The following is a 22,219-nucleotide window of genomic DNA, read 5'->3' on the forward strand; positions in this document are numbered from 1 at the left end:
TTTTGGAATGCATGGTCAATAAACCTTATTTATAGGAAATTATACCTAATCCTTGAGATAAAAAAAAAATTCCGAAATCATTCGGAATAATAATAAAGGTAGGATAATCACAGAAGGGTATATGTCAACGTTCAGTATGGGTACTGTTTCGAAACATTTTGAGTTTCTTTCAAAATGCTAAAAAATTGAACAAAATACAACACAAAATTCAATGAAAGTAGAGATGCGATCTTTTGTCGTACTTGCGATGCGCGTTGTATGGAATCATCTGCATTATTTTTGGGTAATTACAATTAGGCAGTAACAAAGAAACCCATATTTCTGATATAGACCTTTAGAAAACGGGTGAAAACGGGTGAAAACGGGTGAAAACAATACTGTTGTTTAATGGCAACTGGTGACAAATATCCAGTCCAAAAATCTACATGATGAAACTGAATCGTTTCCTAATAGTTATTGCACTTTTCACTTCCATGACATGAACATACTCATGACTAACACATCCAAACATTTTGGGTGGGTATACAAAATTAGGTTTTATTCTGGGCCACAACACCAATGGGTCATAACTCATTACAACATACAAAAAATACCTCCCAATATGGGAGAGGAATAAGTCAAGTTAAACATCGCAGTTTCATCAAGATTGTCCTGCAGACAGTACAGTTCAACATTCAACAACCAAGGAGAGGAGAAACACGGTGCCATAAATAAAGAGTGGTGTGTAAACCATACGAAGGCAGGCATTTCAAGAAATATCAAACACTGGGATTGCAAACATGAGTTAAAACACACCTTTTAGGAATGAAGAAATACTGTAGCGTTAGTGCCTTTTGTTGGAGGTGCATTCTTTTCCTGTACTGATTTGGGCTGTGAAGTTCTAATCTCGTCCTGGTCAACACATTGAGTATTGATTATTTTCCAACTGACCATTTTCCCACAAAGACGAGCTTCATAAACCTTGCTCTGATTATACAAATGTATGATTTCCAAAACAGCAGTGCATATTTAACTGCATGACAATTGTAGTCTTTCCTGCTTTGGCATTTTAGTGCAGGTCCAGTGATACAGCACCCATAACTGTCCCTTCATAACTGGGTTGCCTGCTTATCATTAGCAAGTTTCCTCTTTTGTTTGGGAATGTGACGATATTTCCAGTTCTTTGGAACAGCTGCAGGGGAGGCTCCTTCTCGGCTCTAAGCTTCAGAGGACGCCTGGGGTTTGAGCTGGGCCTTCTCCATAGTTGTACCGTACGGATCTGACCTTTTGAAGAAGCCCATCTGGAGGGACACATGGAGAGAGGAAGATGAGATACAAATGAATCTGACACAAAGTCTGGACTGTAAGGGCTGGGGGTGTATCCGTGGAAATGAATACACACACTTGTTTATAGTACAATTTGTACAGTTTTCTGTTTGGCCTTCAGAAGAAAAATCTGAGCATGGCTGGGTTATGATATAAAAAGTTGGTTTCAGTCACACACATTGTACGATCACATCCAAAAAGTACCCCTAGGCCTTGTGACACCATCATAGACAGAAGAAGAAGTGTGTTGCTTCCATATTTAACTCTTTTTAAGCTAAAACATATTTTATAGAGAAATTGTTAAATATCCCATATCGCAAGTACAAGTGTGAGACAATGGGCCCCTTGGCACAAACATGTTAAAGGTCCACCGGCCATGCTAAATAGGAGCAAGACACCCCCATTTAAACGGTACCTGAGATGTTCGGATATTACATTTGAACACATGCCAGCCAGTCAGAAACGGTTATTTTCTTGTATAAGCTGTGTTATGTATCGGCTTGTTACCTTGTATAGTAGATATATGAGCAGGGAGAGTAATAGCAGCCCAGCTAGAATAGCCAGGATGATGATCCACACTGGAACAGGGAACGGATTGTCCGGCTTGTTCCACATCACTGCTGTCACCACCTGAACAACAGGAAACCACAGCATTCAGATGAGCCTCTGCAGACTTGTACGCAGCTTTGTAAATACGAACAAATCTGCCCAATAAAACTTCTGATTAAGTCACCTTTTTGGATCCTGATGGCTTGAATTTGGGAGGAATAGAATAAGGCATCCTGTCCACCTTGTACTCAATAGAGCACTCCAGAACATACTGCTTATAGGCCCTCTGTGGACAAACAGAAAACTGTTTAATAAGGGCTGGACTAATAGGCTTGAATGCTGCCAATATCTGATATATTTTGTGTCACTTCTCAGTATCTCATGGTAAAAATGTACCCGTATCAAGCAGATCAGACCAGAGTCACTGATTCAACCCACATTTTGAAAAACATAAAATAGAATTCAGACTTTAAAACACTACTGAAACTAGGAAACCCAGAATGCTACTTATGCAACAATGTACAGGTGAGTTCAGTGTGATACCTTCCCTGACACAATGGTAGAACTACAGTGTATAATTTATCAGTTATTCCAAATATATCTAAGGCCCCATACTGTTGACTACAAACTAATTCTACCCAGGAAGATGCCAGTTAACTAAAACTGATATCTTTGGGAAACCATTTTGTCCTTGTTAAATGGTTGAAGACAGTCAGTGGGCATGCTGTATTGTTTGCTTGTATTTTAACAAATAAAATATACTATGAAAATGGGTATATAATGTTGTATACTGTATAGAATTTGCATGTATGGAGTGGACACACATCTGTAATTGGTGTTTGATGATCTGCCCGACAGAGGGCAATATGAACACATGATTGTCTGACTTCATGGTTCTTTTCTGATCCAGTCTGGGATTTCCTCTTGGATTTCGTTTCCTGTACTTAACAGATTACAGATGAACAACCGTGCTGCACTGTAGAGCAGTGTGTCCTGTAGTTGTACCTCGATGAAGGTTTCAGCCCACAGTCTGGAGCGTAAACTCAGGATAACGCTGGCACCTCTCTCCAGCAGCCCAACATTACACTGCAGTTGCCAGCACTCCACTGTAGAGCACGTCTAAGAAGGGACAGAGCCACAGTCAAACACACAGCACACAGCTAAAACTTATGATTGGATTGGCTGATATTGGCCTAGAAGTCTCCAACCACAATGATTTGTTACCGAATGATAAAATATGAAATAATTATATTTTATGATTGACATGTTTTGAGTGTTTATTTTGCATATTAGGCTCTGGTTGCAACCTTGGAGTCTGTCAACAATTTACCCCTTTAGGTTAATACTAGTCTATATCCACGACGTTCCACTTTCGGGATTGCTCCGGTGCCGGATTCAGCCGGATGTCTGTTACCTTCCATTTTCTTTGTGTTGATGGATTTCTGAGGACTATGGTTAACTGCTCCTCAGATCTCTGCAGGGTAAATCTAAATCAACTTTTGAATGTACACATTTTCCACCAAAACAAGTTCCTTGCCGAGGCTATTTTGCAGAGGCGCTGCTGCTCCGTACGGTGCTTAGCGCCCCCCAACACAATTGTGATTGGTTTGAAGAAATGCCAATTAACCAGAGCACGTTCATCTCCCATCTCAGAATGCTGTGTGGACTAGCCAGACCCTCCTCCGCAGCGCTGTGGAGGAAGGCCTGGCAATGCGAGGTTAATACTAATTCAAAAGTAATTTCAGCACTTAAACAAACATTCAACTTCCAAACAGTGAAGCATTGATGTTTGAAAAAACATCGTCAACATATGGTTAGATTTAAAGATGGTTCATTTGAATAACATAACAGATTAGCTGTCAAACATTACAGTCAGTGACGCAAGCCGCACAAAAGCAACCCAGTAAATCACCAAACTAATTAACTTCCTCTCACAAACAATTACAGCAAGCAGCAGGAGATGTTGACCAGAACTCATTATATCTATTTCCATTTCCTCTGTTGAAAGAGAAAATCTCATTATAATTCAAATCTTTTTCAAGTTCAGGGGCCAGTGCTACTGTACCCCTTCCTACAATCTGATTGGACTAGTTTGGTTTGAATGCACTACATGAATGTGAAAAGCTCACACAGGAGACTGAAAAAAAAGACACAATACACTTCAGTAAAGAGCCACACACTAATGAAAACATTCTCCCATCAGAAACCTTATGGGGCTGAACACGCAACACGAGAGCCATTGACTCAATTTAAGAAGGAAAGAGAAAGAGAAAAACAAACACTTCCTGTGGTCTTCATGGGTCACATGGAGCCAACTCTTCTACGTGGATGAGGAACAACTGTTCTCAGGAAGGAACGGTAAATCTTCAAATTCTGCCAGTTTACATTTCTGAATTGGCTAGGTCATCAAGTGAAAAGACAGCTCAAAAAATACTGCAGTTTTTGAGTTGCTGGAAAACACATGGTTGCCTTAGCTATGGCTAACAGTTTCACCTTGCTCCAAGTCTGTGTGCTAAGCTAGGCTAAACACAACAATTTGTGGACTAGAGCTGTAATCGGGCCTTAAAAGTTCTCACAGCTCTTTTGCCTTTTGTCAAGAATGAGTCATTTATACATGTTTTAACATAATTTATTAATGACTAACGTAGGCTATCGTCCACGTTGGAACAAAGAAATAAAATAAGTCCTCCAGAGGCCAGCCTCCGTTTCCCCTCCTCAGCATCCATTTTCGGGCTAATTTATAACGCATCACCTGACCTGATGCTAACAAGCCATCACCTGCCGTTAGCATTCCATTGACTGCCATTCATCACTTTGACAGCGAATAACTTTACATCTGAAGCGTTTAAAGACTCTATTTGTCCACTGTTTATTTCTAAAGAAAGACGAAAATGTATAAAAGCCTCTGTAGCCCGAGCCTTATCTCTGCTTGAGGCTGCATTAGCAGATTACAGCACAACACCTGAATCTCTAACTGAACTGGCGGCAGTCAAATTGCATTGTGGGTAATGTAGGGAACAGGTTTTGTACAATGCTGTATCAGTGGAGTATTCTTTTGTCGAAAAGTATATTATGTATAATGTGTGTGTGCACACCTGTAAATGAACTGGGCCAGCTTTAAAACGACTTGGCAAAAAACATATCGTCGCTGTTGGGTGACAACCTTGTATGTCCACAACCAGGAAATGAAAATAGGCTAATTTGAAAACATCTGATTGAGCTTTTTACCTCAGACGAAGTCTTTTTTAAACCGCCTCACCACGGTTTAAAAAATAAGGGAGATACAAGGTTTTTGCCAGACAGCTAAGATATTGTCTTTTATTTCTTTCCATGTTGTCTCACCAGGTTTCCTTGTTCAGCCAGGAGATCTCTGTACACCTCCCTCCTCCGGATGTGGTGCTCAGTGCCGGATTTCAGTGACGTGATCCCCTCTGCTGCTGCAGACTGGAGCTGTATACATAAGAGACATAGACAGAGTCATTAACAAACACAATCAAATGTTTAAGGCCAAGAATAGACCAAGGGTAATGATCTCACCATGGTAGTCTCGCTTTGTCAGACCTTCCTCCACGATGCTGCGGAGGAAGGTCTGGCTAGTCCACACAGCATTCCGGGATGGGAGAAAAACGTGCTCTGGTTTATTGGCATTTCTTATACCAATCACAATCGTCACGGGCGGCGCTGAGCGCGGTACGGAGCCCCGTAATAGTCTCAGGAAGGAACTTGTTTTGATGGAACATGTGTACGTTCAAAAGTTGTTTTAGTCGTGCAACAGCAAACTCAGATTGGACAGATAGTCTAGCTAGCTGTCTGGATTTACCCTGCAGAGATCTGAGGAGCAGTTAACCATAGTCCTCACAAATCCACCGGAGGTTAGAACGCCAACACAGAGAAAGCGGACATCCGGCCGAAAAGAAGAACATTCGGTGGAATTTCCGGCGCCAACGGAGCAATCCCGGAAGTGGAAGGTTGTGGATATAGACTACACCATGGCAACCAAGTTGTGTCTTAGTGTGTGTGTGTGTGTGTGTCCTCACCTTGAGTTTCAGTGCATTGAAGGTGTGTTTGGAGGAACAGCTGAGTGGCCCCTCAGTGACCACCTCCACAGGGTAGAGCAGCTCGTGGCCGTGCGCCCGCAGAGGACATCTCACCTCTAATGTGGACTGGCTGACCACGCTGGGACCATTATTCACCAACTGAAAGAGAGGGATTGAGTTTGAACTTTTGCTTTGTTTGCTGTTTTTGCAAACACCTGCTTAAGAGACACCAAGGGCTTTTTGTGGGTGAAATAAATCTTCATGAAGGGCAGCCGCATTGCATGTCTTGATGCAGGATATATAAAGATCACATTTTCTCATAATATAACAGATTTGTGTTTGCCTTAAGCCCAGTTCAGACCCAAGATTTGCAGCGAGACGAGACCGTTTTAGAACATTTTAGAACCCCATTCAGCAAAAATAAAATAATGTAATAATAATAATAATCATTTTAGTGCAATCCCTTAATAAGCAACCCAAATGTTTTTTTAAATTGTAAACATGCATTAAAGAAATGTTAACATACCTCATAGACCTGCTGAAGCTCAGGGCCAATGTCCCGCTCGTCCCTCAGACTCTGACTAATACCCCAGTTGGGGGGAGGGAAGATGACTTTGTCAGGGCGAGAAACACTGCAACAGAAAAAAATGGGATTTTTTTATTTTTTTTGGCAGTTAACTTGGCAGGGACCACACTGATATGAATGATTATATAATGGTAATGTGATGATGTAGTGGAAAAGTTGGCAATGAAGCCTCACCCTTGCAGAATGACGTCAGCCACAGCAGCCACCTCCAGCTCCAACAACACCACTTCACTCTCTGAGTTATTTGCATTTTTACTACCACAAAAGGCAAAAAGTTCTTTCAGAAACATCATTTATTCATCACCTTACTAAACACTGTAAAACTGCTCTAGATTCTTGTAAAGATTTCATTTATTCTGGAATTATTTTTAACAGAATATACCTAATATTAATACCTACAAAAACAATATATATATATACACATATATACACACACACACACATATATATATATATATATATATATATATATATATATAAAGTAACTGGATTGTAAGCCTTAAAAAGAAATTGTGGCTGCACAGTGCTGCTACAGTGCTAAGCATACGTTTACACACCCATGCTAAAGTTAACTAAAAGGAGGAATAAAAAAACATCTTTTGGAAATTGATCTTAATGCCTTAATTTAAGGACACCATTTTTCTTTGTGAATGAATAATGTATCGTAAATAAATAAATGTTCTTCCTTAAAATACAGTGGGCATAAGTCAGTACACCCCTATGTTAAATTCCCATAGAGGCAGGCAGATGTTTATTTTTCATTATTTCATGGAGATTGGCATGGGGTATTTTCCATAAGATCATCTCTCAATGCAAATCAAACCAGCTATTAGGTTAACTGAAATAAAACCATGCCAATCTCTAGGTATGGTGAAGGGTATGTGATGATGTGGGGGGGGGGGGCTATTTTAATTCCAAAGGCCAAGGGAACTTTATCAGGATGCATAGTATCCTGGATCCATGAAATAACTGGCCTTTCAAAATAAAAATCTGCCTTCCTCTATGGGAATTTAACATAGGGGTGTACTGACTTATGCCCCCTGTATTTTAAGGAAGAACATTTATTTATTTACGATACATTATTCATTCACAAAGAAAATTGGTGTCCTTAAAGGTTGGATTTTTCTTCATTTTATAAATTAAGGCATTAAGATCAATTTCCAAAAGATGTTTTTTTTAATTCCTTTTTTTACTCAACTTTAGCATGGGTGTGTAAACTTATTAACATATATATATATATATATATATATATATATATATCTGCATAACATTGTGGTAACATCAAGACATGTTCTGACATTTAAGGACTTGCAGATAGCAAGTGAACCTATCTCACCATACAGTACTGTCTGAAAAGTGACCTACCTTCGTATTTGGAGCTCAAACTGTACAGTATTGTGAGTGTCCTTCAGTCTGGGCACAGTGAAGCGAAGGCCAGCCCATAACTAGGAAATGACCCACAGAAAATGTTTACAATTAATCCAAGGAACATGAAAAAGGAATAATATAAAAATGAAAAAGATGTCTTGCATTTGACTTAGTTCAGATATTTTGTTTTTCACCACACACTCAATACTTTTCTAAATTTTGCTCTGTTATGGCCTCACCATGAACAGATAGTAAATAGTCAAACAGAGCCTGAATTCTTGTCTGAAATATCCCCCCCGCTTTTGGAAACTAGGGATAATCTTTCAACATGAAAGTTTGACTTACATTTTGTATGTTTTATCAGGTGAATTCAAAAACTGTTTGGGGTTTGTGTATGATTAACGCTATGCCAGAACGATTTGACTTGACTTAATTGTACTGAGACACAAAACCTGAACAAGGCCAAAGACAACATGTGGGCTTTGTCGGCTCTTACACTGGTACCAGACTTCATGGGGTTACCCAGATCACACACGAGGTAGCGGGTCTGATTCTCGGCCTCATAGCTGCACGTCAGCTGAGTCAAGCTCTGAAGAGGACACAAAAACATAAAATACTGTCAACTCGGATATTAAGATTAGGACTAAGATCAGGACTGTGAAAAAACTACTGGCCCGATTTTCCTAAAAGTTGGTGGAAGTGTGTAAAATGGGCCAAGTACAGCACTTTGGGCTGTTTCAAAGTGCTCTATAAATAAAGTTTGATTGATTGATTGAAGAAAGAACCTAATACATTTTGAAGCGATTCCAAATCATGGAGTGGATACACAAATAATTTTTCCCTTTCATAACATTGCGAAATAGGGCATTTGTGCTGCATTCATGTAATGTAGGAATAATCAGAAAAAAATAGTTGCTGACAGGGAGAATTCATGATGCATTAACATTGTGAGATAGTGCTTGCCTTGGCAGAGGTCCTCACTCCCCGAGTACCCTTCTACTTTATATATGTATTGATGTCTGGCAATGTTAATGAAAGTGAAAAGTAAATTATGTATCCATCTCGTGATTCAGATCCTCTCCAAAATTCAATAGGTTCTTCCTTGGCCTATACACCCTTCCGCCAAATTGTAACGAAAATCGGGCCAGACGTTTTTCCGTAATCCTGCTGACAAACCAACAAACAGACAAACCGAACTGAAAACATACCATCCTTGGCGGAGGTAATAAGGACACTATAAGTGAAACAACAATGGGAAAGAGAGGTGGACATTTAAATAACTGAAGACATGTGGCTGAATGCCTGGGAAACACAAAAGTCCTCTATACCAACTCCTGGACCTGGAGATACTTCTGTTGGAAAAATATGATTCACTTTTCAAGTCTAAACAAACTGGCGCTCTGCTAGGCTGCTGGAGGGAATGTGGAGAAATCATGGTTGGTCATGCTCATGTTTTCTGGTCTGTTCCCTCTATTCAGACGTTCTGGAAGGAAGTAGCAACAATCATCTCAAAAACCCTAGGTTTTTAATATCAGTACAACTAGGGATGTACCGAATCCAGATTTTTGGGGTTCGGCCGAATACCGAATCCCGAATCCACTGGTTAAGATTCTGCTGAATCCAAATCCGAATTCCGAATCCTACTCTCATCCTCAGTCCATTAACACAGTAAACAGTAAACATTAATGAAGTAAACAACGTAAACTTGCTGCATTTTGCTGCTGTCTGTAGATTCCTTCGTGCACAACTCGTATTCTTTCGGATGTTTCAGACCAAATGTTATAACAGCGGCCATGTTGTGTATAGTTTAGGGTCCTCGCCACCACAAGACAAATCGGCATTGCAGATTGAACATGTAGCTGGACTTGAATGGCCTTCTTTTGACTGAAAGTACTGCCAAACAACACTTTCTGCTCACAAGTTCCATTTTCACTTTCTCACAGCCTACTGCATTGAACGCTCCACCTACGTAAACACCTTCCCGTAATCAACGTCGACCAGCGTAGCGCGTGTAGTGCAAGCGTAGGGTTCGGTTCGGTGGAAAAGAATTCTAAGGTTAGGCAGAAACCGAACCCCGTCAAAAAGCCCAATATTCGGCCGAAACCGAATCCTGGATTCGGTGCATCCCTGAGTAAAACATTCACATCCCTCTTTCTCGGACATATCACTGACAGGCTAAGTAAAGATGATACCAACCTCTTATAGATCTTGCTGGCAGCAAATTAAAAGACAATTACAAAATAGTGTTAAAGCTGTCCCACTGCTGGCCTTTCATGATATTGTTAAACACCTACATCTTCTAGAACAGATGACCTACTCCATACGACGTTTGGAAAAACGCCGCCTTTATTTAGCCAATGAGACAGATCTTTCATAACTATTGTATGTACCGTGTCAGTTGATTTACTGATCATCCATAACCCTAATATTTGTTTGCTGTTCTGTTTTTGCTTCTTATTTGCGTTTTGCTTACTTTCCGTAAAATGTGAAAAAAAAACATTTATAAATAAAAAGTTTACTAGATTAGACTAAACACATAACCTAAAATAGTTTGCCTTCAGTTTTTTTAGATATCTCAATAGGTTATGTCATTTTTATGACAAAGATTGTGATGCGTTTTGTTTGTTTTTTGGCATATTTTCTTATGCTGTGTTTTTATTCTGCTCAGATACTGGTGGTAATGTCCACAGTGTGGGTTTTCCACAGCACTTGCTGTGCTACTTTGTTGGAAACAAAAACCAAATGATGAGCAAACATACAAACCATTCCCTCCAGAAAAACGTGATTCAATGTTCAATTCAATCAGCCAAAGTCCGCATATTTATGTGGGGGCCGCATTTTTTCCAAATTGCCGATTTCCGCGCAAAATATGCAGGGCTTGCATGATTTTATAATCCCCGCATTTTCGTTGCAAAAAAGTCCCATAATATATCTTAGCAGAAAGTTGAAAAAATGTTGCGTTTACTTCACACAAGAGCAGCCATTTTCCCCTGTTGCCATGGGAACGTTATGAAGTGACGTAATTACGCGACGTGAACATCATGGAAAAGCAGGTGTTGGGGGAATAGCTTTTTTTTCTCTTTTTCATCAAACCGCAGTTTTTGCAAGTTCCCCCATCGCATAAAATTGCATAAATATCATATAGCATATTCCATCGCATTTTTTAATAAAACGTGCCGCATAATCAAGGATTTTTGCCTTCAAAAATCACAAAAAAACGCATTTTTCTGGAAGGACTGACAAAAAAAACGGACATTGTTAGGAAAATCCAGAGATGTGTAATTCGTACTTATGTTGGAGAATAATAATAATTCAGTAATAAGTAAGTAAATGAATAAATAAACAAAGTACCAGTTCAACATTTTTCACTTAAGATTTCTACTTGTCCAAAGTAATTTTTACTGGCCCCTGTACAAAAAAGCAAGACGCTGCTTGATTTTATCATGGTACTCCAGCATTTGTTTTCTGTTTGAAAGATGAGCCACTTTTATCTGCCTTGGACTTGAATATGGTATATATTTATGCACACCTGAAAAAAAACCAAAGCTAAAGTTATAGTTACAGTGAGAGTTGTGTGCCTCACCACATTGTTGCGTGCTATCCCGCTGTAGTCGGCCTCTGGGGGAAGCACCACGTAGAGCTCGGCCTCGTACGCCCCTCCCTCTCCCTCGTTCCTGGCATTGAACGTCAGGCTCAAGGAGTTTTCATCACCCAGGTAAACCTCTGCTCTGTCACTGGGAGAGGAGAACCACAAGCACAATCACAATTTTGTTGACAAAAAAAAAAGTTTGAGAAGTATTTTGAGCATGTCCATGCATACAAGTGTGCAAATTGCAGTAATGTTTGCACAATGATGTATTGCTCTGTGCCAGAAAGCACAGAAAATGTAATTGTAAGTCCAGTTAGTGAGTCCAGTAAAACCTCAGCATCCTCCCAGTCTACTAATGTCCAATATGTGAAAAAGCAGGGATAAGTTAAACAACTGCGTATTTACACAGAGAACTACTAGCTTTTTTGTGCACCTGAGAAATGTAAGTTCAATATTCACTTATGTTCTTTGCCCAGTTTTGGTCTCCATCAACTCCTATGATAAATTTGTCTGGCTCTTTAGCTACTAAGTGCTGCGCTTTGTTCACCAGCTAGTTGCTAACTCTGAATGTCTGCTGTTTGGTGCTGGGCAGGGAGTGGATGGTGTTTTTTTTTATTTGTTCAGAGTTTTTGCAATGACACTGAACCAAAACAGTAAAAACGAGGACCATATAAACAAAATAATGAGCTAAAGTTTGCTAAATGCTGCGTTAAGCTGGGGAAAACTAGCCTAGAAATCTAGACGCACCCTATCGTGTAACTATAAATGTAATTTGCAGCCAGGGTTGTCTAGCAACTCTCCGTTGGCTTGCGAGCTGGAAAAGCCAAACTCTAACCGAGCCAATCACGTTGTGTATAGAGTCGGTGGGCGGGGCTTAACATAATGACGGCAGAGTTACGACGGTTCCGCGTGAAGTCCCTGCTACTTGAAAACAAAGAAGATGGCTGCTGCTGCTGCTGGCGAACAGCGGTCTTTCGAATCGGCTTTGGCCGCGACTCTGGAAGACTTGGAGTTCAGCTTTTCTTTGAGAAAAGAACAAAGAACGGCACTGAAGTCATTCTTAAAAAAGGAGGATTTGCCGACCGGATACGGCAAAAGTTTAATCTATCAACTAGCTCCGCTACCATCTTCGTTGCTCTGATTGGTTGTAGTGCTATCCTATTGCGTGCAGAGAGAATTTGAAAGACAACCGTTTATCATGCCCCTCGGATTGAGCCCTGCCAATGGTGAGTTCCCAGACCCAACATCTGGATGTGGGTCTGGCTTGTCAGGCTAGAGAAAAACTGCAGAATCTGTTGATACTTCTATGTGGGTTCATCACTACGAGGGACCCGTTCCTTGTTACACAAAGTCATTTGATCCAGGGCTAATATAAAAACAAAAACTGGAAATGAGACAGAGGGGTTCAGAGACGTATCTTGAGACTCCGGTGTGGATGATTTTGTTCCAAACACAGCAAGTGGAAAAGAATAGTTAGTAGTTCAAGAACTTCATCAACACCTCTAATGTAATGGTCATTAAGATATCATATCACAGAGTCTGTATTTGTACATAGCTGTAGACTCTTTTTTTGTGTGTGTGTGTAGGGGGGTATTAAAAGTGGTATTTCCCATGATACAAGTTTGTGTGAGTCGTGAAAAGGCCATTTTTATCTACTGCAATCAAAATGAACATTTACAGCCTCTATTTGCTGGCTCAGGTTAGTTTGTGCTACCTCTACTGCTGTGTTTTTCTGAAGTGACTCGGTTCAGGGCATGACCAAAATGCCCAAGAAGCAATTGTAAAACTTAATGAAAAGCAGGGACAGGAAGTCTTTTCCAGACAATGCATCTCTGTTAGACAGTCCCCAAAGGCCATTTTCTCCTGCATATCTGTCCATGACTGACCTGGGAAATGACCCAAATCTGATCACTGTGATTTGTCTCAGGAAACCAACCCCCCACCTTATTACGCATGTTCACAGTGACGCCCCTGTGTGCAAACACACTTTCAGTGCAGTGATAAATCCTCTCGACACTCTCCGACACCAGCCCTCCCCCAACAGCTTCACTTTGTGGTAGTAAATCCATGTTTCTATTGAGCAGAAAGGGGAGAAAGGCGTCTGGTGGAGGCTCATAATCAGGGTTCTTCTTTCATTCCCTGTTTCCTCCCCCCCCCGCCCCCCGTCTTCAGAGGGTCTGGACGCAGTGACCCCTCGCTAGGTATAAGACAACCACCAGATGATTTTAATTAGGCCCAGGCAAGTTTAGCGAATGCAGAGGAAGCAGCGCTGATACCCTAACACCAACACTCAGCAGATCCTGAGAACAGACAGAAGTCTGCAGAGTTTGGTTGAGATGTTAACAACACTGAGTTTCAAAAGCATAATTAAAGTCAGAGGATACAACTCAAACACGAGTGACAGGGACGCATGGTTCTCAATGTTAAACTTCCCACCGTTTGTGAGTTCTTGGCTAGCAAGACAAAAATGCTGTGTCTTATAGTATGTCGGTGAAGGGAAATTCGGTTTAGTGAAAGTGCTGAATCATTAGAGTTTGGTCCCCTGGCAACGACAAATGCGGATCTTTGAGTTTTCGTGGGAGACTTTTTGCATGCACTGATTGTATTTCTGCAGCTAAGAGAAATCACATGGCCATGTAATGCAAAACACTCCTCATAACAGAGCGAGTCAGCGTTGGGAGGCGAGAGAGAGAGTCTGAGCGCGTGTGTGTGTGCGTGTTCACTTTCTGAATAGAGACTTCCTTTCACGAACAAGTATACATGATCAATTAATAATAACATGTGTGAATCAGTCCTCTATATATTATGAGCTGTAAACACAGATTTATGATTCTGTGTCTCAGAGATGCTCTGAGACACAGAGTCATGTTTCTTCCTTTGAATATCGTTTCAACGCTTCTTCCCTTTGATTATCTTTCACCAAACTCACTGTCTCTCCCTGCAGATAAGGCAGGCAGCTATGGCAACAATACTTATGCTTCATTCATTTTTCAATAGTTAACTCACAGAAGAAACTGACCCTGGTACTGTGTGGTGTTCTGTAAGCAACAACAGGAATGTTTACTTTCAGTTTTTCTCACCAAAACGCAATGTATGTATCCTTATCCTGTATAAAAATATTAAAACATACTGTATGTTTGAATGCATTTACTTCCTCATAAAACCTTTGTAAAGCTGAGTTTTTTGTGTTTGCATTTATTTATTGTGCAAGCCATAATGATCAGTGGAATAATATGGAACCATCAACAGAATTGTTTTTCGTGTCGCTTGTGTCCCAGAAGTTTCCCAGAAGTTTCCCAAGTGCCATTGATTTTTTTTTTCCAAAGACAATGTTATGTGACTCACAGTTGGAGCACTTCGACGGATGGGCTTGAAGCTCTCCCAGTTGAATCATCAGTCCAAAAGATTATCAAACTGTGTTAGAAAATATTTCAGAGTTCAAAACTACATGAAAGTGAACTCAGGGGTGTCAGACGGGTGGAAAGTGGACTGAATACCCAGGGCCCTCATGTGAGGAGGGCCCAAAAAGATGTTAGAATGAATAGCTGTGGATGTGGGGAGGGGCCCATAGAGAATGCCCAGGACTTTGTGCTGCACCCCTGCTTGTACTGAAGCATTTAGCAGCTATAGAGGCAGACATTTTCCTCAACAGGTGGTGGAGACCAAAAACAGAGCTAAAAGGAGAGTGAATATTGGACTTACTGTCATGTTTATGAAACATGCCTCCTAATGAATTTCAAGATTACAGCTTGTTCTGTCTCCCTCAAGTGGCCAAAATAACTCAGTTAACACTGGTTTAAACAGTATAGCCTATGCTGTGGCAATACTTTTGTTCGTGGTACCAGTAAGTTGTGGTATTTACTTTGTGCATCCAGCCAAGACTGCAACTCCTGCTAATGCTAAATATGCAGTTCTTCTTGAAGAAAACCAGAAACATAAAATGCATCACTTATCAAGTACAGCAGAGGAAAGACCCACCAGACACATGGCAAATGTAGTAGCTTTCTTCCTTATAGGTTGAATTTCTGTTGTGTTTTATCAGTCACAGACGGGACAAAAGACTGTAGCAGATAGCAAAGCATGACTGGAAGGTTTAAGTTTTTGTTTGTTGAATCAGGTAAAGTAATAGAACCGGGATTTCCCCTCACCCATAAACAGCCAGCTTGAGGTCAGGGACGCAGATGTTGTCCTCTCCACAATCCAGTTGAATCTGGGCCTGAGAAAGAAAGATAAAAGATAAATGGAGGCAAGAGGGAGGAGTGAGGGATGGTTATGATAGGTGAAAGAGAGAAGGGTATCTTGGGAACAGAGTCCAAAGGTAAGGAGAGAGAAAAGCCTTTGAGGAACAGGATGTTTACAGAAGCCAGCACACTAGATTCATGATTTAATGAAAGGATGTGAGAGGATATAGACTATACATCGCCTCCATGTATGCACAAAACTGTAACAATATTTGCAACAACCAGATGCCAAGAAGTTGTGTGAAAGCAGCATCCTTTCATGTTTGCTGGAGTAATACTGTATGTGCTTCACATGTGGGAACGAAGAAAAGGAAGAATAAAGAAAACATGGTGAAGGTTTATGAGAATGAAAGGATGATGAATTCCCTTCAAACAAGTATTACATTTTTGTGGATAAGCCTCGTTCACAAAGAGTGAAAACCTCACATTTAAAAGAGAGCAGGGCTTAATCTGCTCTTTAGTCTTTCATGAAAGATGATTTGGTGAAAACCACAGTAAAAGATAAATGTGATTTGATTTGGCGGCATTGTCTTTTCCAGTGTGTCCCTACAGCTTTTTGCTTTATTCTCTGTTTTGTTCTTTTCTGTCTTCACCATTTCTCCCATGTAGCTCCATATAGTGTCATTGTTGCCATACCCTCATCTCTCCAACATATGGGAAACATTAGATTCCAAAAGAATGCTACAGAGAGCAAAGAATCAGCCTGGCAATGGTTAACAGTGTCTCAGTGGAGATTCCTCATTCAAGTCCCATGGTTTTACATCTCCTCAGGACTCAAGAGGCTATCGCTCATTTAACACCAGACATACACGCGCGCACACACTCTGTAATAGACTTACTAAGATCAAGTGATGACTCCAAACTTATCTTCCCTCCCTTCTAACCACAGCAACTTTTAATCTCTTTTTCACTTTCATCTCCTCATCTGCCCATACGTTTGATCCATGTGATCCATGTTTCCCTCCAGCTCTTAAGGGAATACTTCCCACTGCTGGCCTGTTGGTCAACTTCAACATATGAAATGCTGAAAACAGAGGCATCAGAATCATTCCTGGCAGACCACTGACTATGGCATTGAGTGTTCAAATGTGTTAAAGCTTTAGTGCGTAACTTTTTGATATTAATGAACTAGAGGATGGATACCCGATCCGAGACCGACGGGACCCGATGTGCCGGGCCGGGTTCGGACAGATATTTAGAAATGATGTTCGTGTTCGTGTTGGGCTCGGTCAAATCAGCGCGATAAGGCATTGAACATTTTAAATTTAAAACAGCTTATTATGTAAGTAGCCAATGGGCCTGTTTCACTTGATGCAAAGGTTCGTTTTTGTGATTAAAATGAATTAAAAATATTACCATATACCAGTCGAACAACGAACGCCGTGCTTGAGCTACGTTACTGGTTACTGATTGCACGGCGTTCGTCGTTCGACTGGTCGTGACCGTTTTCCCAAGATGGCGCCTGCCTGTTTTTAATAAACTGTCTGTACACTTACAAAGTTCTCTATGCTTGGGTCTACATGTAGGGACCCTCATTATGCTACCGTGGAAGTGTGGTGCTATTTTGAGCCTTGTTAGTGGTGTAAAAATAGTGATTTCTTTTTACTTTAACCATGCCCCGACGACTAGCATTATAAGCTAATTAGCAGTTTGCTGCTAAAACTGATCACATTCGATTAGCATGAAAACATATCTCAGAGAACGGTCGACTCGGTACACGTGTTATTTACCCCTAGGTATTTGTCCTTTAAGCTAACTGATCAATGGATGAAAATCCTGTTGAGTCCCTTCACATACTAGAAGGAGAAGGGAGAACAACAACAGATACAATTCAAAGTGTTGCCTTTAAGGCTGAAAGAAGTTGGTGTATTCTGTTAAAAACAAGTACATGATGCACACACTCCCGCAGCCACATCACACTCACTTCACCTTATATCACTCACATAAACATGCGCACGTTTTTGGGCTCTGGCTCTTGCCTGGTGGAGGAGACCACTGGCAACATACATAAACAAACCACAACCAGATGTCTGCGAGCCGAGCGCCGCCCCACCCAAACGGAGCTGTCAGTCCTCCCTCTGTGTTTTTGCAGAGGCATGACTCGCCAGTCCTCCATAAAGCTTCCAACTCTTCACACAGGACACAAAAAACACTACCACTGGAACCAGAGGGCAGTAATCAGATCATGCTCTACCAGGGCTGACCCTCAACCTCTAACCATATGGGGTTCGGCACTTTAGATGGGCCTTTTACATTTGATGTCAGTTTTAAAATGGCGGCCTATAACCTCTGTCTTCGCCATACAAATAAATGTCCTGCATGCAAAATGTAAACAGTTGGAGAAGTGCTGTGGTTTGGAGGGGGAAGTTAAACTTGTGTAATACACAAAAACACTGTGTAAGTAATCGCCATTCGAACATGATTTTAGATAGTTTGGTACCGTTTTATGAAAATGCCATCTGTTATGCTCACTCTCCACTGGTAATCACTGTGGTGACTACATGTTTAGTTCATGACATGCAAGGCGTGTGGCTATATAAGTGTAGCGGTCTAGAGATGTTCAGTGTGGTAATGTAATATATGGATACAGTTTGCAACTCTACACAGATATATACTTCATATATTCGGGAGTTGAACTCCCAAGAAGAATTGAAAGAGGACAGTGCTTCATGGATTTCCAGGTTAGACATTTAGGGGAAATTTCTCAACCTGGATATTTCTGACATGCATTTATTGCACATCATGTTTACGCAGGATACACAGTAAATGTTTAAATATAAAAGAAATAAAGCAATACCTGAATCTATCATTTTGTTTCACCTACAGGCTAGGGTGTAATTTCCACTGGGGACAGAGGGGGCATGTCCCCCCCCACTTTTCAAAATCTTTTTTGTGTCCCCCCCTAAATTTTCAAATTCAAATCTCGGTCATCTGCTTTATACTATATAAAAAAGTAATACATTTTTTTCTTATACATAGTTTACTACTATTCTTTCTAGCTGAATGTATCATTATGATCAACTTCATTATTTCCTTAATATTGTATCAAGATAGAAAATATATATAAATGTATGTAGAAACGCAGGAAATGGAAATTCAAATCGAAAACATGTTTATGGCGGATGACCTGTTTTGTTTCCTTTATTATTTATTCTATTCTTTATTCTCAAACATGTAGGAACGAATGACATGAACAATATCATCGAACTCACCAAAGCTAAGATTACAGTACTGATATAGTATCTCACACTTGCTGGTTGTCATAGTAACACAATATGCTTTTTTTTCCAGGTTCACAGCAGGTGATGTAAGTAAGTAATGTCACTGTAATAATAGATCACATAACAGTATACTTCTGGCTAAATGTAATGCAAAAGTTAGAAAATAGTGGAAAATAATGAAAACGTCAACTATGCCATGAAAAACAATCTTTATGAAATGTTTGTGAAACATTTGGAGAACACTGATCTACAGTACATGACAAAACGAACTGCGGACCCTTTATGTGACTAAGGTTTTGTGAATTATTTTGTAGCCTGAGTTAATGTACATACCTTCTGCTCTATACGCTGTTCCGTCTCATAATTCAGGATTGGTCTGAGGCCATGCTGGTCCACTGGGGCATGAGGATCCAGACTGAAGTTAAGGCTGATGAAAATGGGAGAAAGTAAATCCCGAAACTCTTCTTCACCCTGCAACAGAGAAAGATGATGTGAGTAACTGACGTGAATGACACGAATCCATGTGTTGTCTGTTGTCTGGTGTATCAATATCTGTTCTCAATACAGATATAAAATATTGGGAAAAACAAGCTGATACTTCCGATGAGGGGCAAAATATAGTTAGAAATTTGTTGTCGGCGTAGGAATTTCCAGCCGATTATTGTGAAACACTCTTTCATGTAAATGTACAAGAAAAATGTCAGATTAAAGCTTTTGTGCGTAACTTTTTGATATTAATGAAGATCCGGTACATTCAAGCCGTTGCCAAATGAGTTGCTACAAAGCTAATTAAGACTATCAGCTCCACACAACTCTCTCTGTATTTCTCAGTATGGCTATGTGCAGAAGATTGTGGCGTCCGGCGACTTTCGTGCGCAGAAAATCGAGCTAAGATAATGACCTCTTCTGAAAAGTCCATCCTGTTTTTTCAATCCTCCGTGTCCTCCTTGGCTACTACCAACTGTGTGAAGGAGGGGTGGGGGTGGTGCGCAATCACGGAAAGCTTGTGTATTGTGGACGCGCCGACAGTGTTGTTGTCATTACTTATAATTCCTCATGCAGGAGACAGAAACTACGCACTATAGCTTTAACAAAATCAAAAGCAGATTTCACAGCAACTATTGGCCTAGATGCAGGATTAAGTCTGTTTTCAGTTTCTCTAAGATGTGACATGAATTCTGTTTAACCAGCCACCATGATGTGGCCTCTTTAAAGAAAGACTAAAAGGAAGAAATGGTGTACAAACAGATAAGTGTTGACTGACAGGTTAGTGGAATGGTTTGCAGTTTTTACTCAAACCATCTCTTATGCTGTCAAAGAGCAAAGTGGTCTGATCATTATGCCCTTACAATGAACATTTATACATATGACCTAAGTGTTTTTGGCAAGAATTCACTTTGATCAAGCCACCACTGAGTGATGAGAAGATTGGCACTGTACTAGTTTCCCCTCAAATAGCACTTTAAACAGCAACTTCAAACCCTGTCTATTAGGAAATGACTTTAACCTCTGTCCTGCCGGCGAGTTAATTACATTCACCTGGTGCTGCAGATGCAACATAGTCTCTGATTAGATGGCTTGAATGAAAACCGGTGGGGCTCTGGCTCCTGAGGGCCAAGATTAAGCACCGGAAAATTTGTGAAAGATATATAAGGCCTAGTCTTGAGATGATTGGCCTAAGAAATAGTTAGTGCACAATATGTTTATGTCAGTAAAAATTTGACAGAAATTATAGGAAAATAGAGGAATGAGAGACCGCTAGTGGAACTGACCCGCAGATAGATCTTGGCTTCATGGCACGAGCGTTCTCCATTGGCGAGGCTGAGGGTTTTAAGCAGACTGGGCTGCTGGCTGTCCAGGAACAGAGTCCTCCTAATGGACTCCTTCTGGTTCTGCTTCACACTGTCCAACTGAACCTCCACCACGAAGCCTTGAAAACATAAAGATACACACACACACACACACACACACACACACACAGGGTAAGAAACAGTGAATATGTACATCGTCTGTGGCTGTAATGAACAAAACAATGTGTGTGAAATGTATGCGTAGGCACACAAACGCATATTTGCACAGACATATGTATATATGCATGCCTCACCACATGCAAATGCTCACACATACAGTAGTAAAATGTGTTATGTTAAAGCACCTTTGCTCTCTGTGCAGTATACAGAAAGAGGGCATTGCTGCTGCCCACATGACAACAACTATGCAGAGAACACAGACAATACACACCCGCGCGCTTAAAATAAACACACACACACTTTTCTAAACTGTCGGAGCCCACCAAGTTACCCTGTGTTTACAGGATTGTTCTTTTATCTTGATCTTAACTGCCAAATTGACCACAGTGGAGTCCAGAATACTTGGCTGCACAAAGAAAGCAAGGTAATAGGTACCATGTGTGTGTGTGTGTGTGTGTGTGTGTGTGTGTGTGTGTGTGTGTGTGTGTGTGTGTGTGTGTGTGTGTGTGTGTGTGTGTGTGTGTGTGTGTGTGTGTGTGTGTGTGTGTGTCTCACCTAGACGAGAGGGGTGGTGCTTCCCATTAGCCAGCAGGCAGAAACCGACACTGACACTGGAAATTAAACACAGACAAAAATATGGAGGAAAAAAACTTGAGCATTGAGCTTATACAGATGTGTTAACACTCATTTGAGGTATTTCTGTATATTCAATTTCATTAAAATGTATAATCTTTAAGATTTTCATAAAATCCAACCCCATGTTTGATACAATTTACGGTTGACATTTTTTCTGCAATAGCCATTCAGTGTATTTACACTCAGTAATTACCTTTCTATATAGAAGTTTTTATTGGTAGTGGCAGGGTGCGCCATTCCCATACTGTTGAAAAACCACGTAGCATGTAATCCAGCGTTATTGTTTATCATTTCATCTCACTGATATCAGCCTCACTGTTGACTCTCGTTGAAGCTTTGTTCATACTTCTAGACAGACGTGGATGTGTACCGCTACGAACGTGTAACACACATGCACGCTGGAAGAAAAGATCGTGACTTTGCGACGAACAACTTTAAAAAAAGTTAAAAAGAAAAACAGAAAATAGTGTGTGTGTGACCACTTAACAAGAATAAGAGGATGTGGAGTACAGTGGTACACGAAACAATGTGTCTGTCATGTCCTGTTTGCTTTTTCGAGCTTATGGGCAGTCAGTCGGCGCAACTGTACAGTAGTTTCTCAAAGTCCATGTGGTCACCCCTGTGCTGACCTTCTCAGACATGGGCAGATGATGAAAATTACATCTGCAAGACCCACGCCACGCATACCCTCTTGACCACAGATTATACGGAAGTTTA

At 40.7% G+C, this 22,219-nt stretch overlaps 1 protein-coding gene across 1 annotated transcript in view; it reads right to left on the minus strand.

Annotated features, from left to right (window-relative positions):
- Positions 1–510: 510 nt before the first annotated feature.
- LOC120557988 (integrin alpha-5-like) overlaps positions 511–22,219 on the minus strand; it is a 47,859-nt gene continuing 26,150 nt past the window's right edge. Inside the window, exons 16-30 of the mRNA XM_039798756.1 lie at positions 21,422–21,477; positions 20,669–20,826; positions 19,230–19,367; positions 15,583–15,650; positions 11,429–11,579; positions 8,342–8,434; positions 7,843–7,922; positions 6,652–6,732; positions 6,418–6,523; positions 5,892–6,050; positions 5,197–5,304; positions 2,860–2,973; positions 2,039–2,140; positions 1,813–1,935; positions 511–1,280 (exon numbers count right to left, since the gene is read on the minus strand). Of these exons, the coding sequence (XP_039654690.1) occupies positions 1,197–1,280; positions 1,813–1,935; positions 2,039–2,140; positions 2,860–2,973; positions 5,197–5,304; positions 5,892–6,050; positions 6,418–6,523; positions 6,652–6,732; positions 7,843–7,922; positions 8,342–8,434; positions 11,429–11,579; positions 15,583–15,650; positions 19,230–19,367; positions 20,669–20,826; positions 21,422–21,477 (1,621 nt within the window). The 3' untranslated portion in view covers positions 511–1,196. The remainder of the gene's footprint in view (positions 1,281–1,812; positions 1,936–2,038; positions 2,141–2,859; positions 2,974–5,196; positions 5,305–5,891; positions 6,051–6,417; positions 6,524–6,651; positions 6,733–7,842; positions 7,923–8,341; positions 8,435–11,428; positions 11,580–15,582; positions 15,651–19,229; positions 19,368–20,668; positions 20,827–21,421; positions 21,478–22,219) is intronic.

Source organism: Perca fluviatilis, chromosome 4 (genome assembly GCF_010015445.1).
Source record: "Perca fluviatilis chromosome 4, GENO_Pfluv_1.0, whole genome shotgun sequence".
In the NCBI taxonomy this organism is placed as follows: domain Eukaryota; kingdom Metazoa; phylum Chordata; class Actinopteri; order Perciformes; family Percidae; genus Perca; species Perca fluviatilis.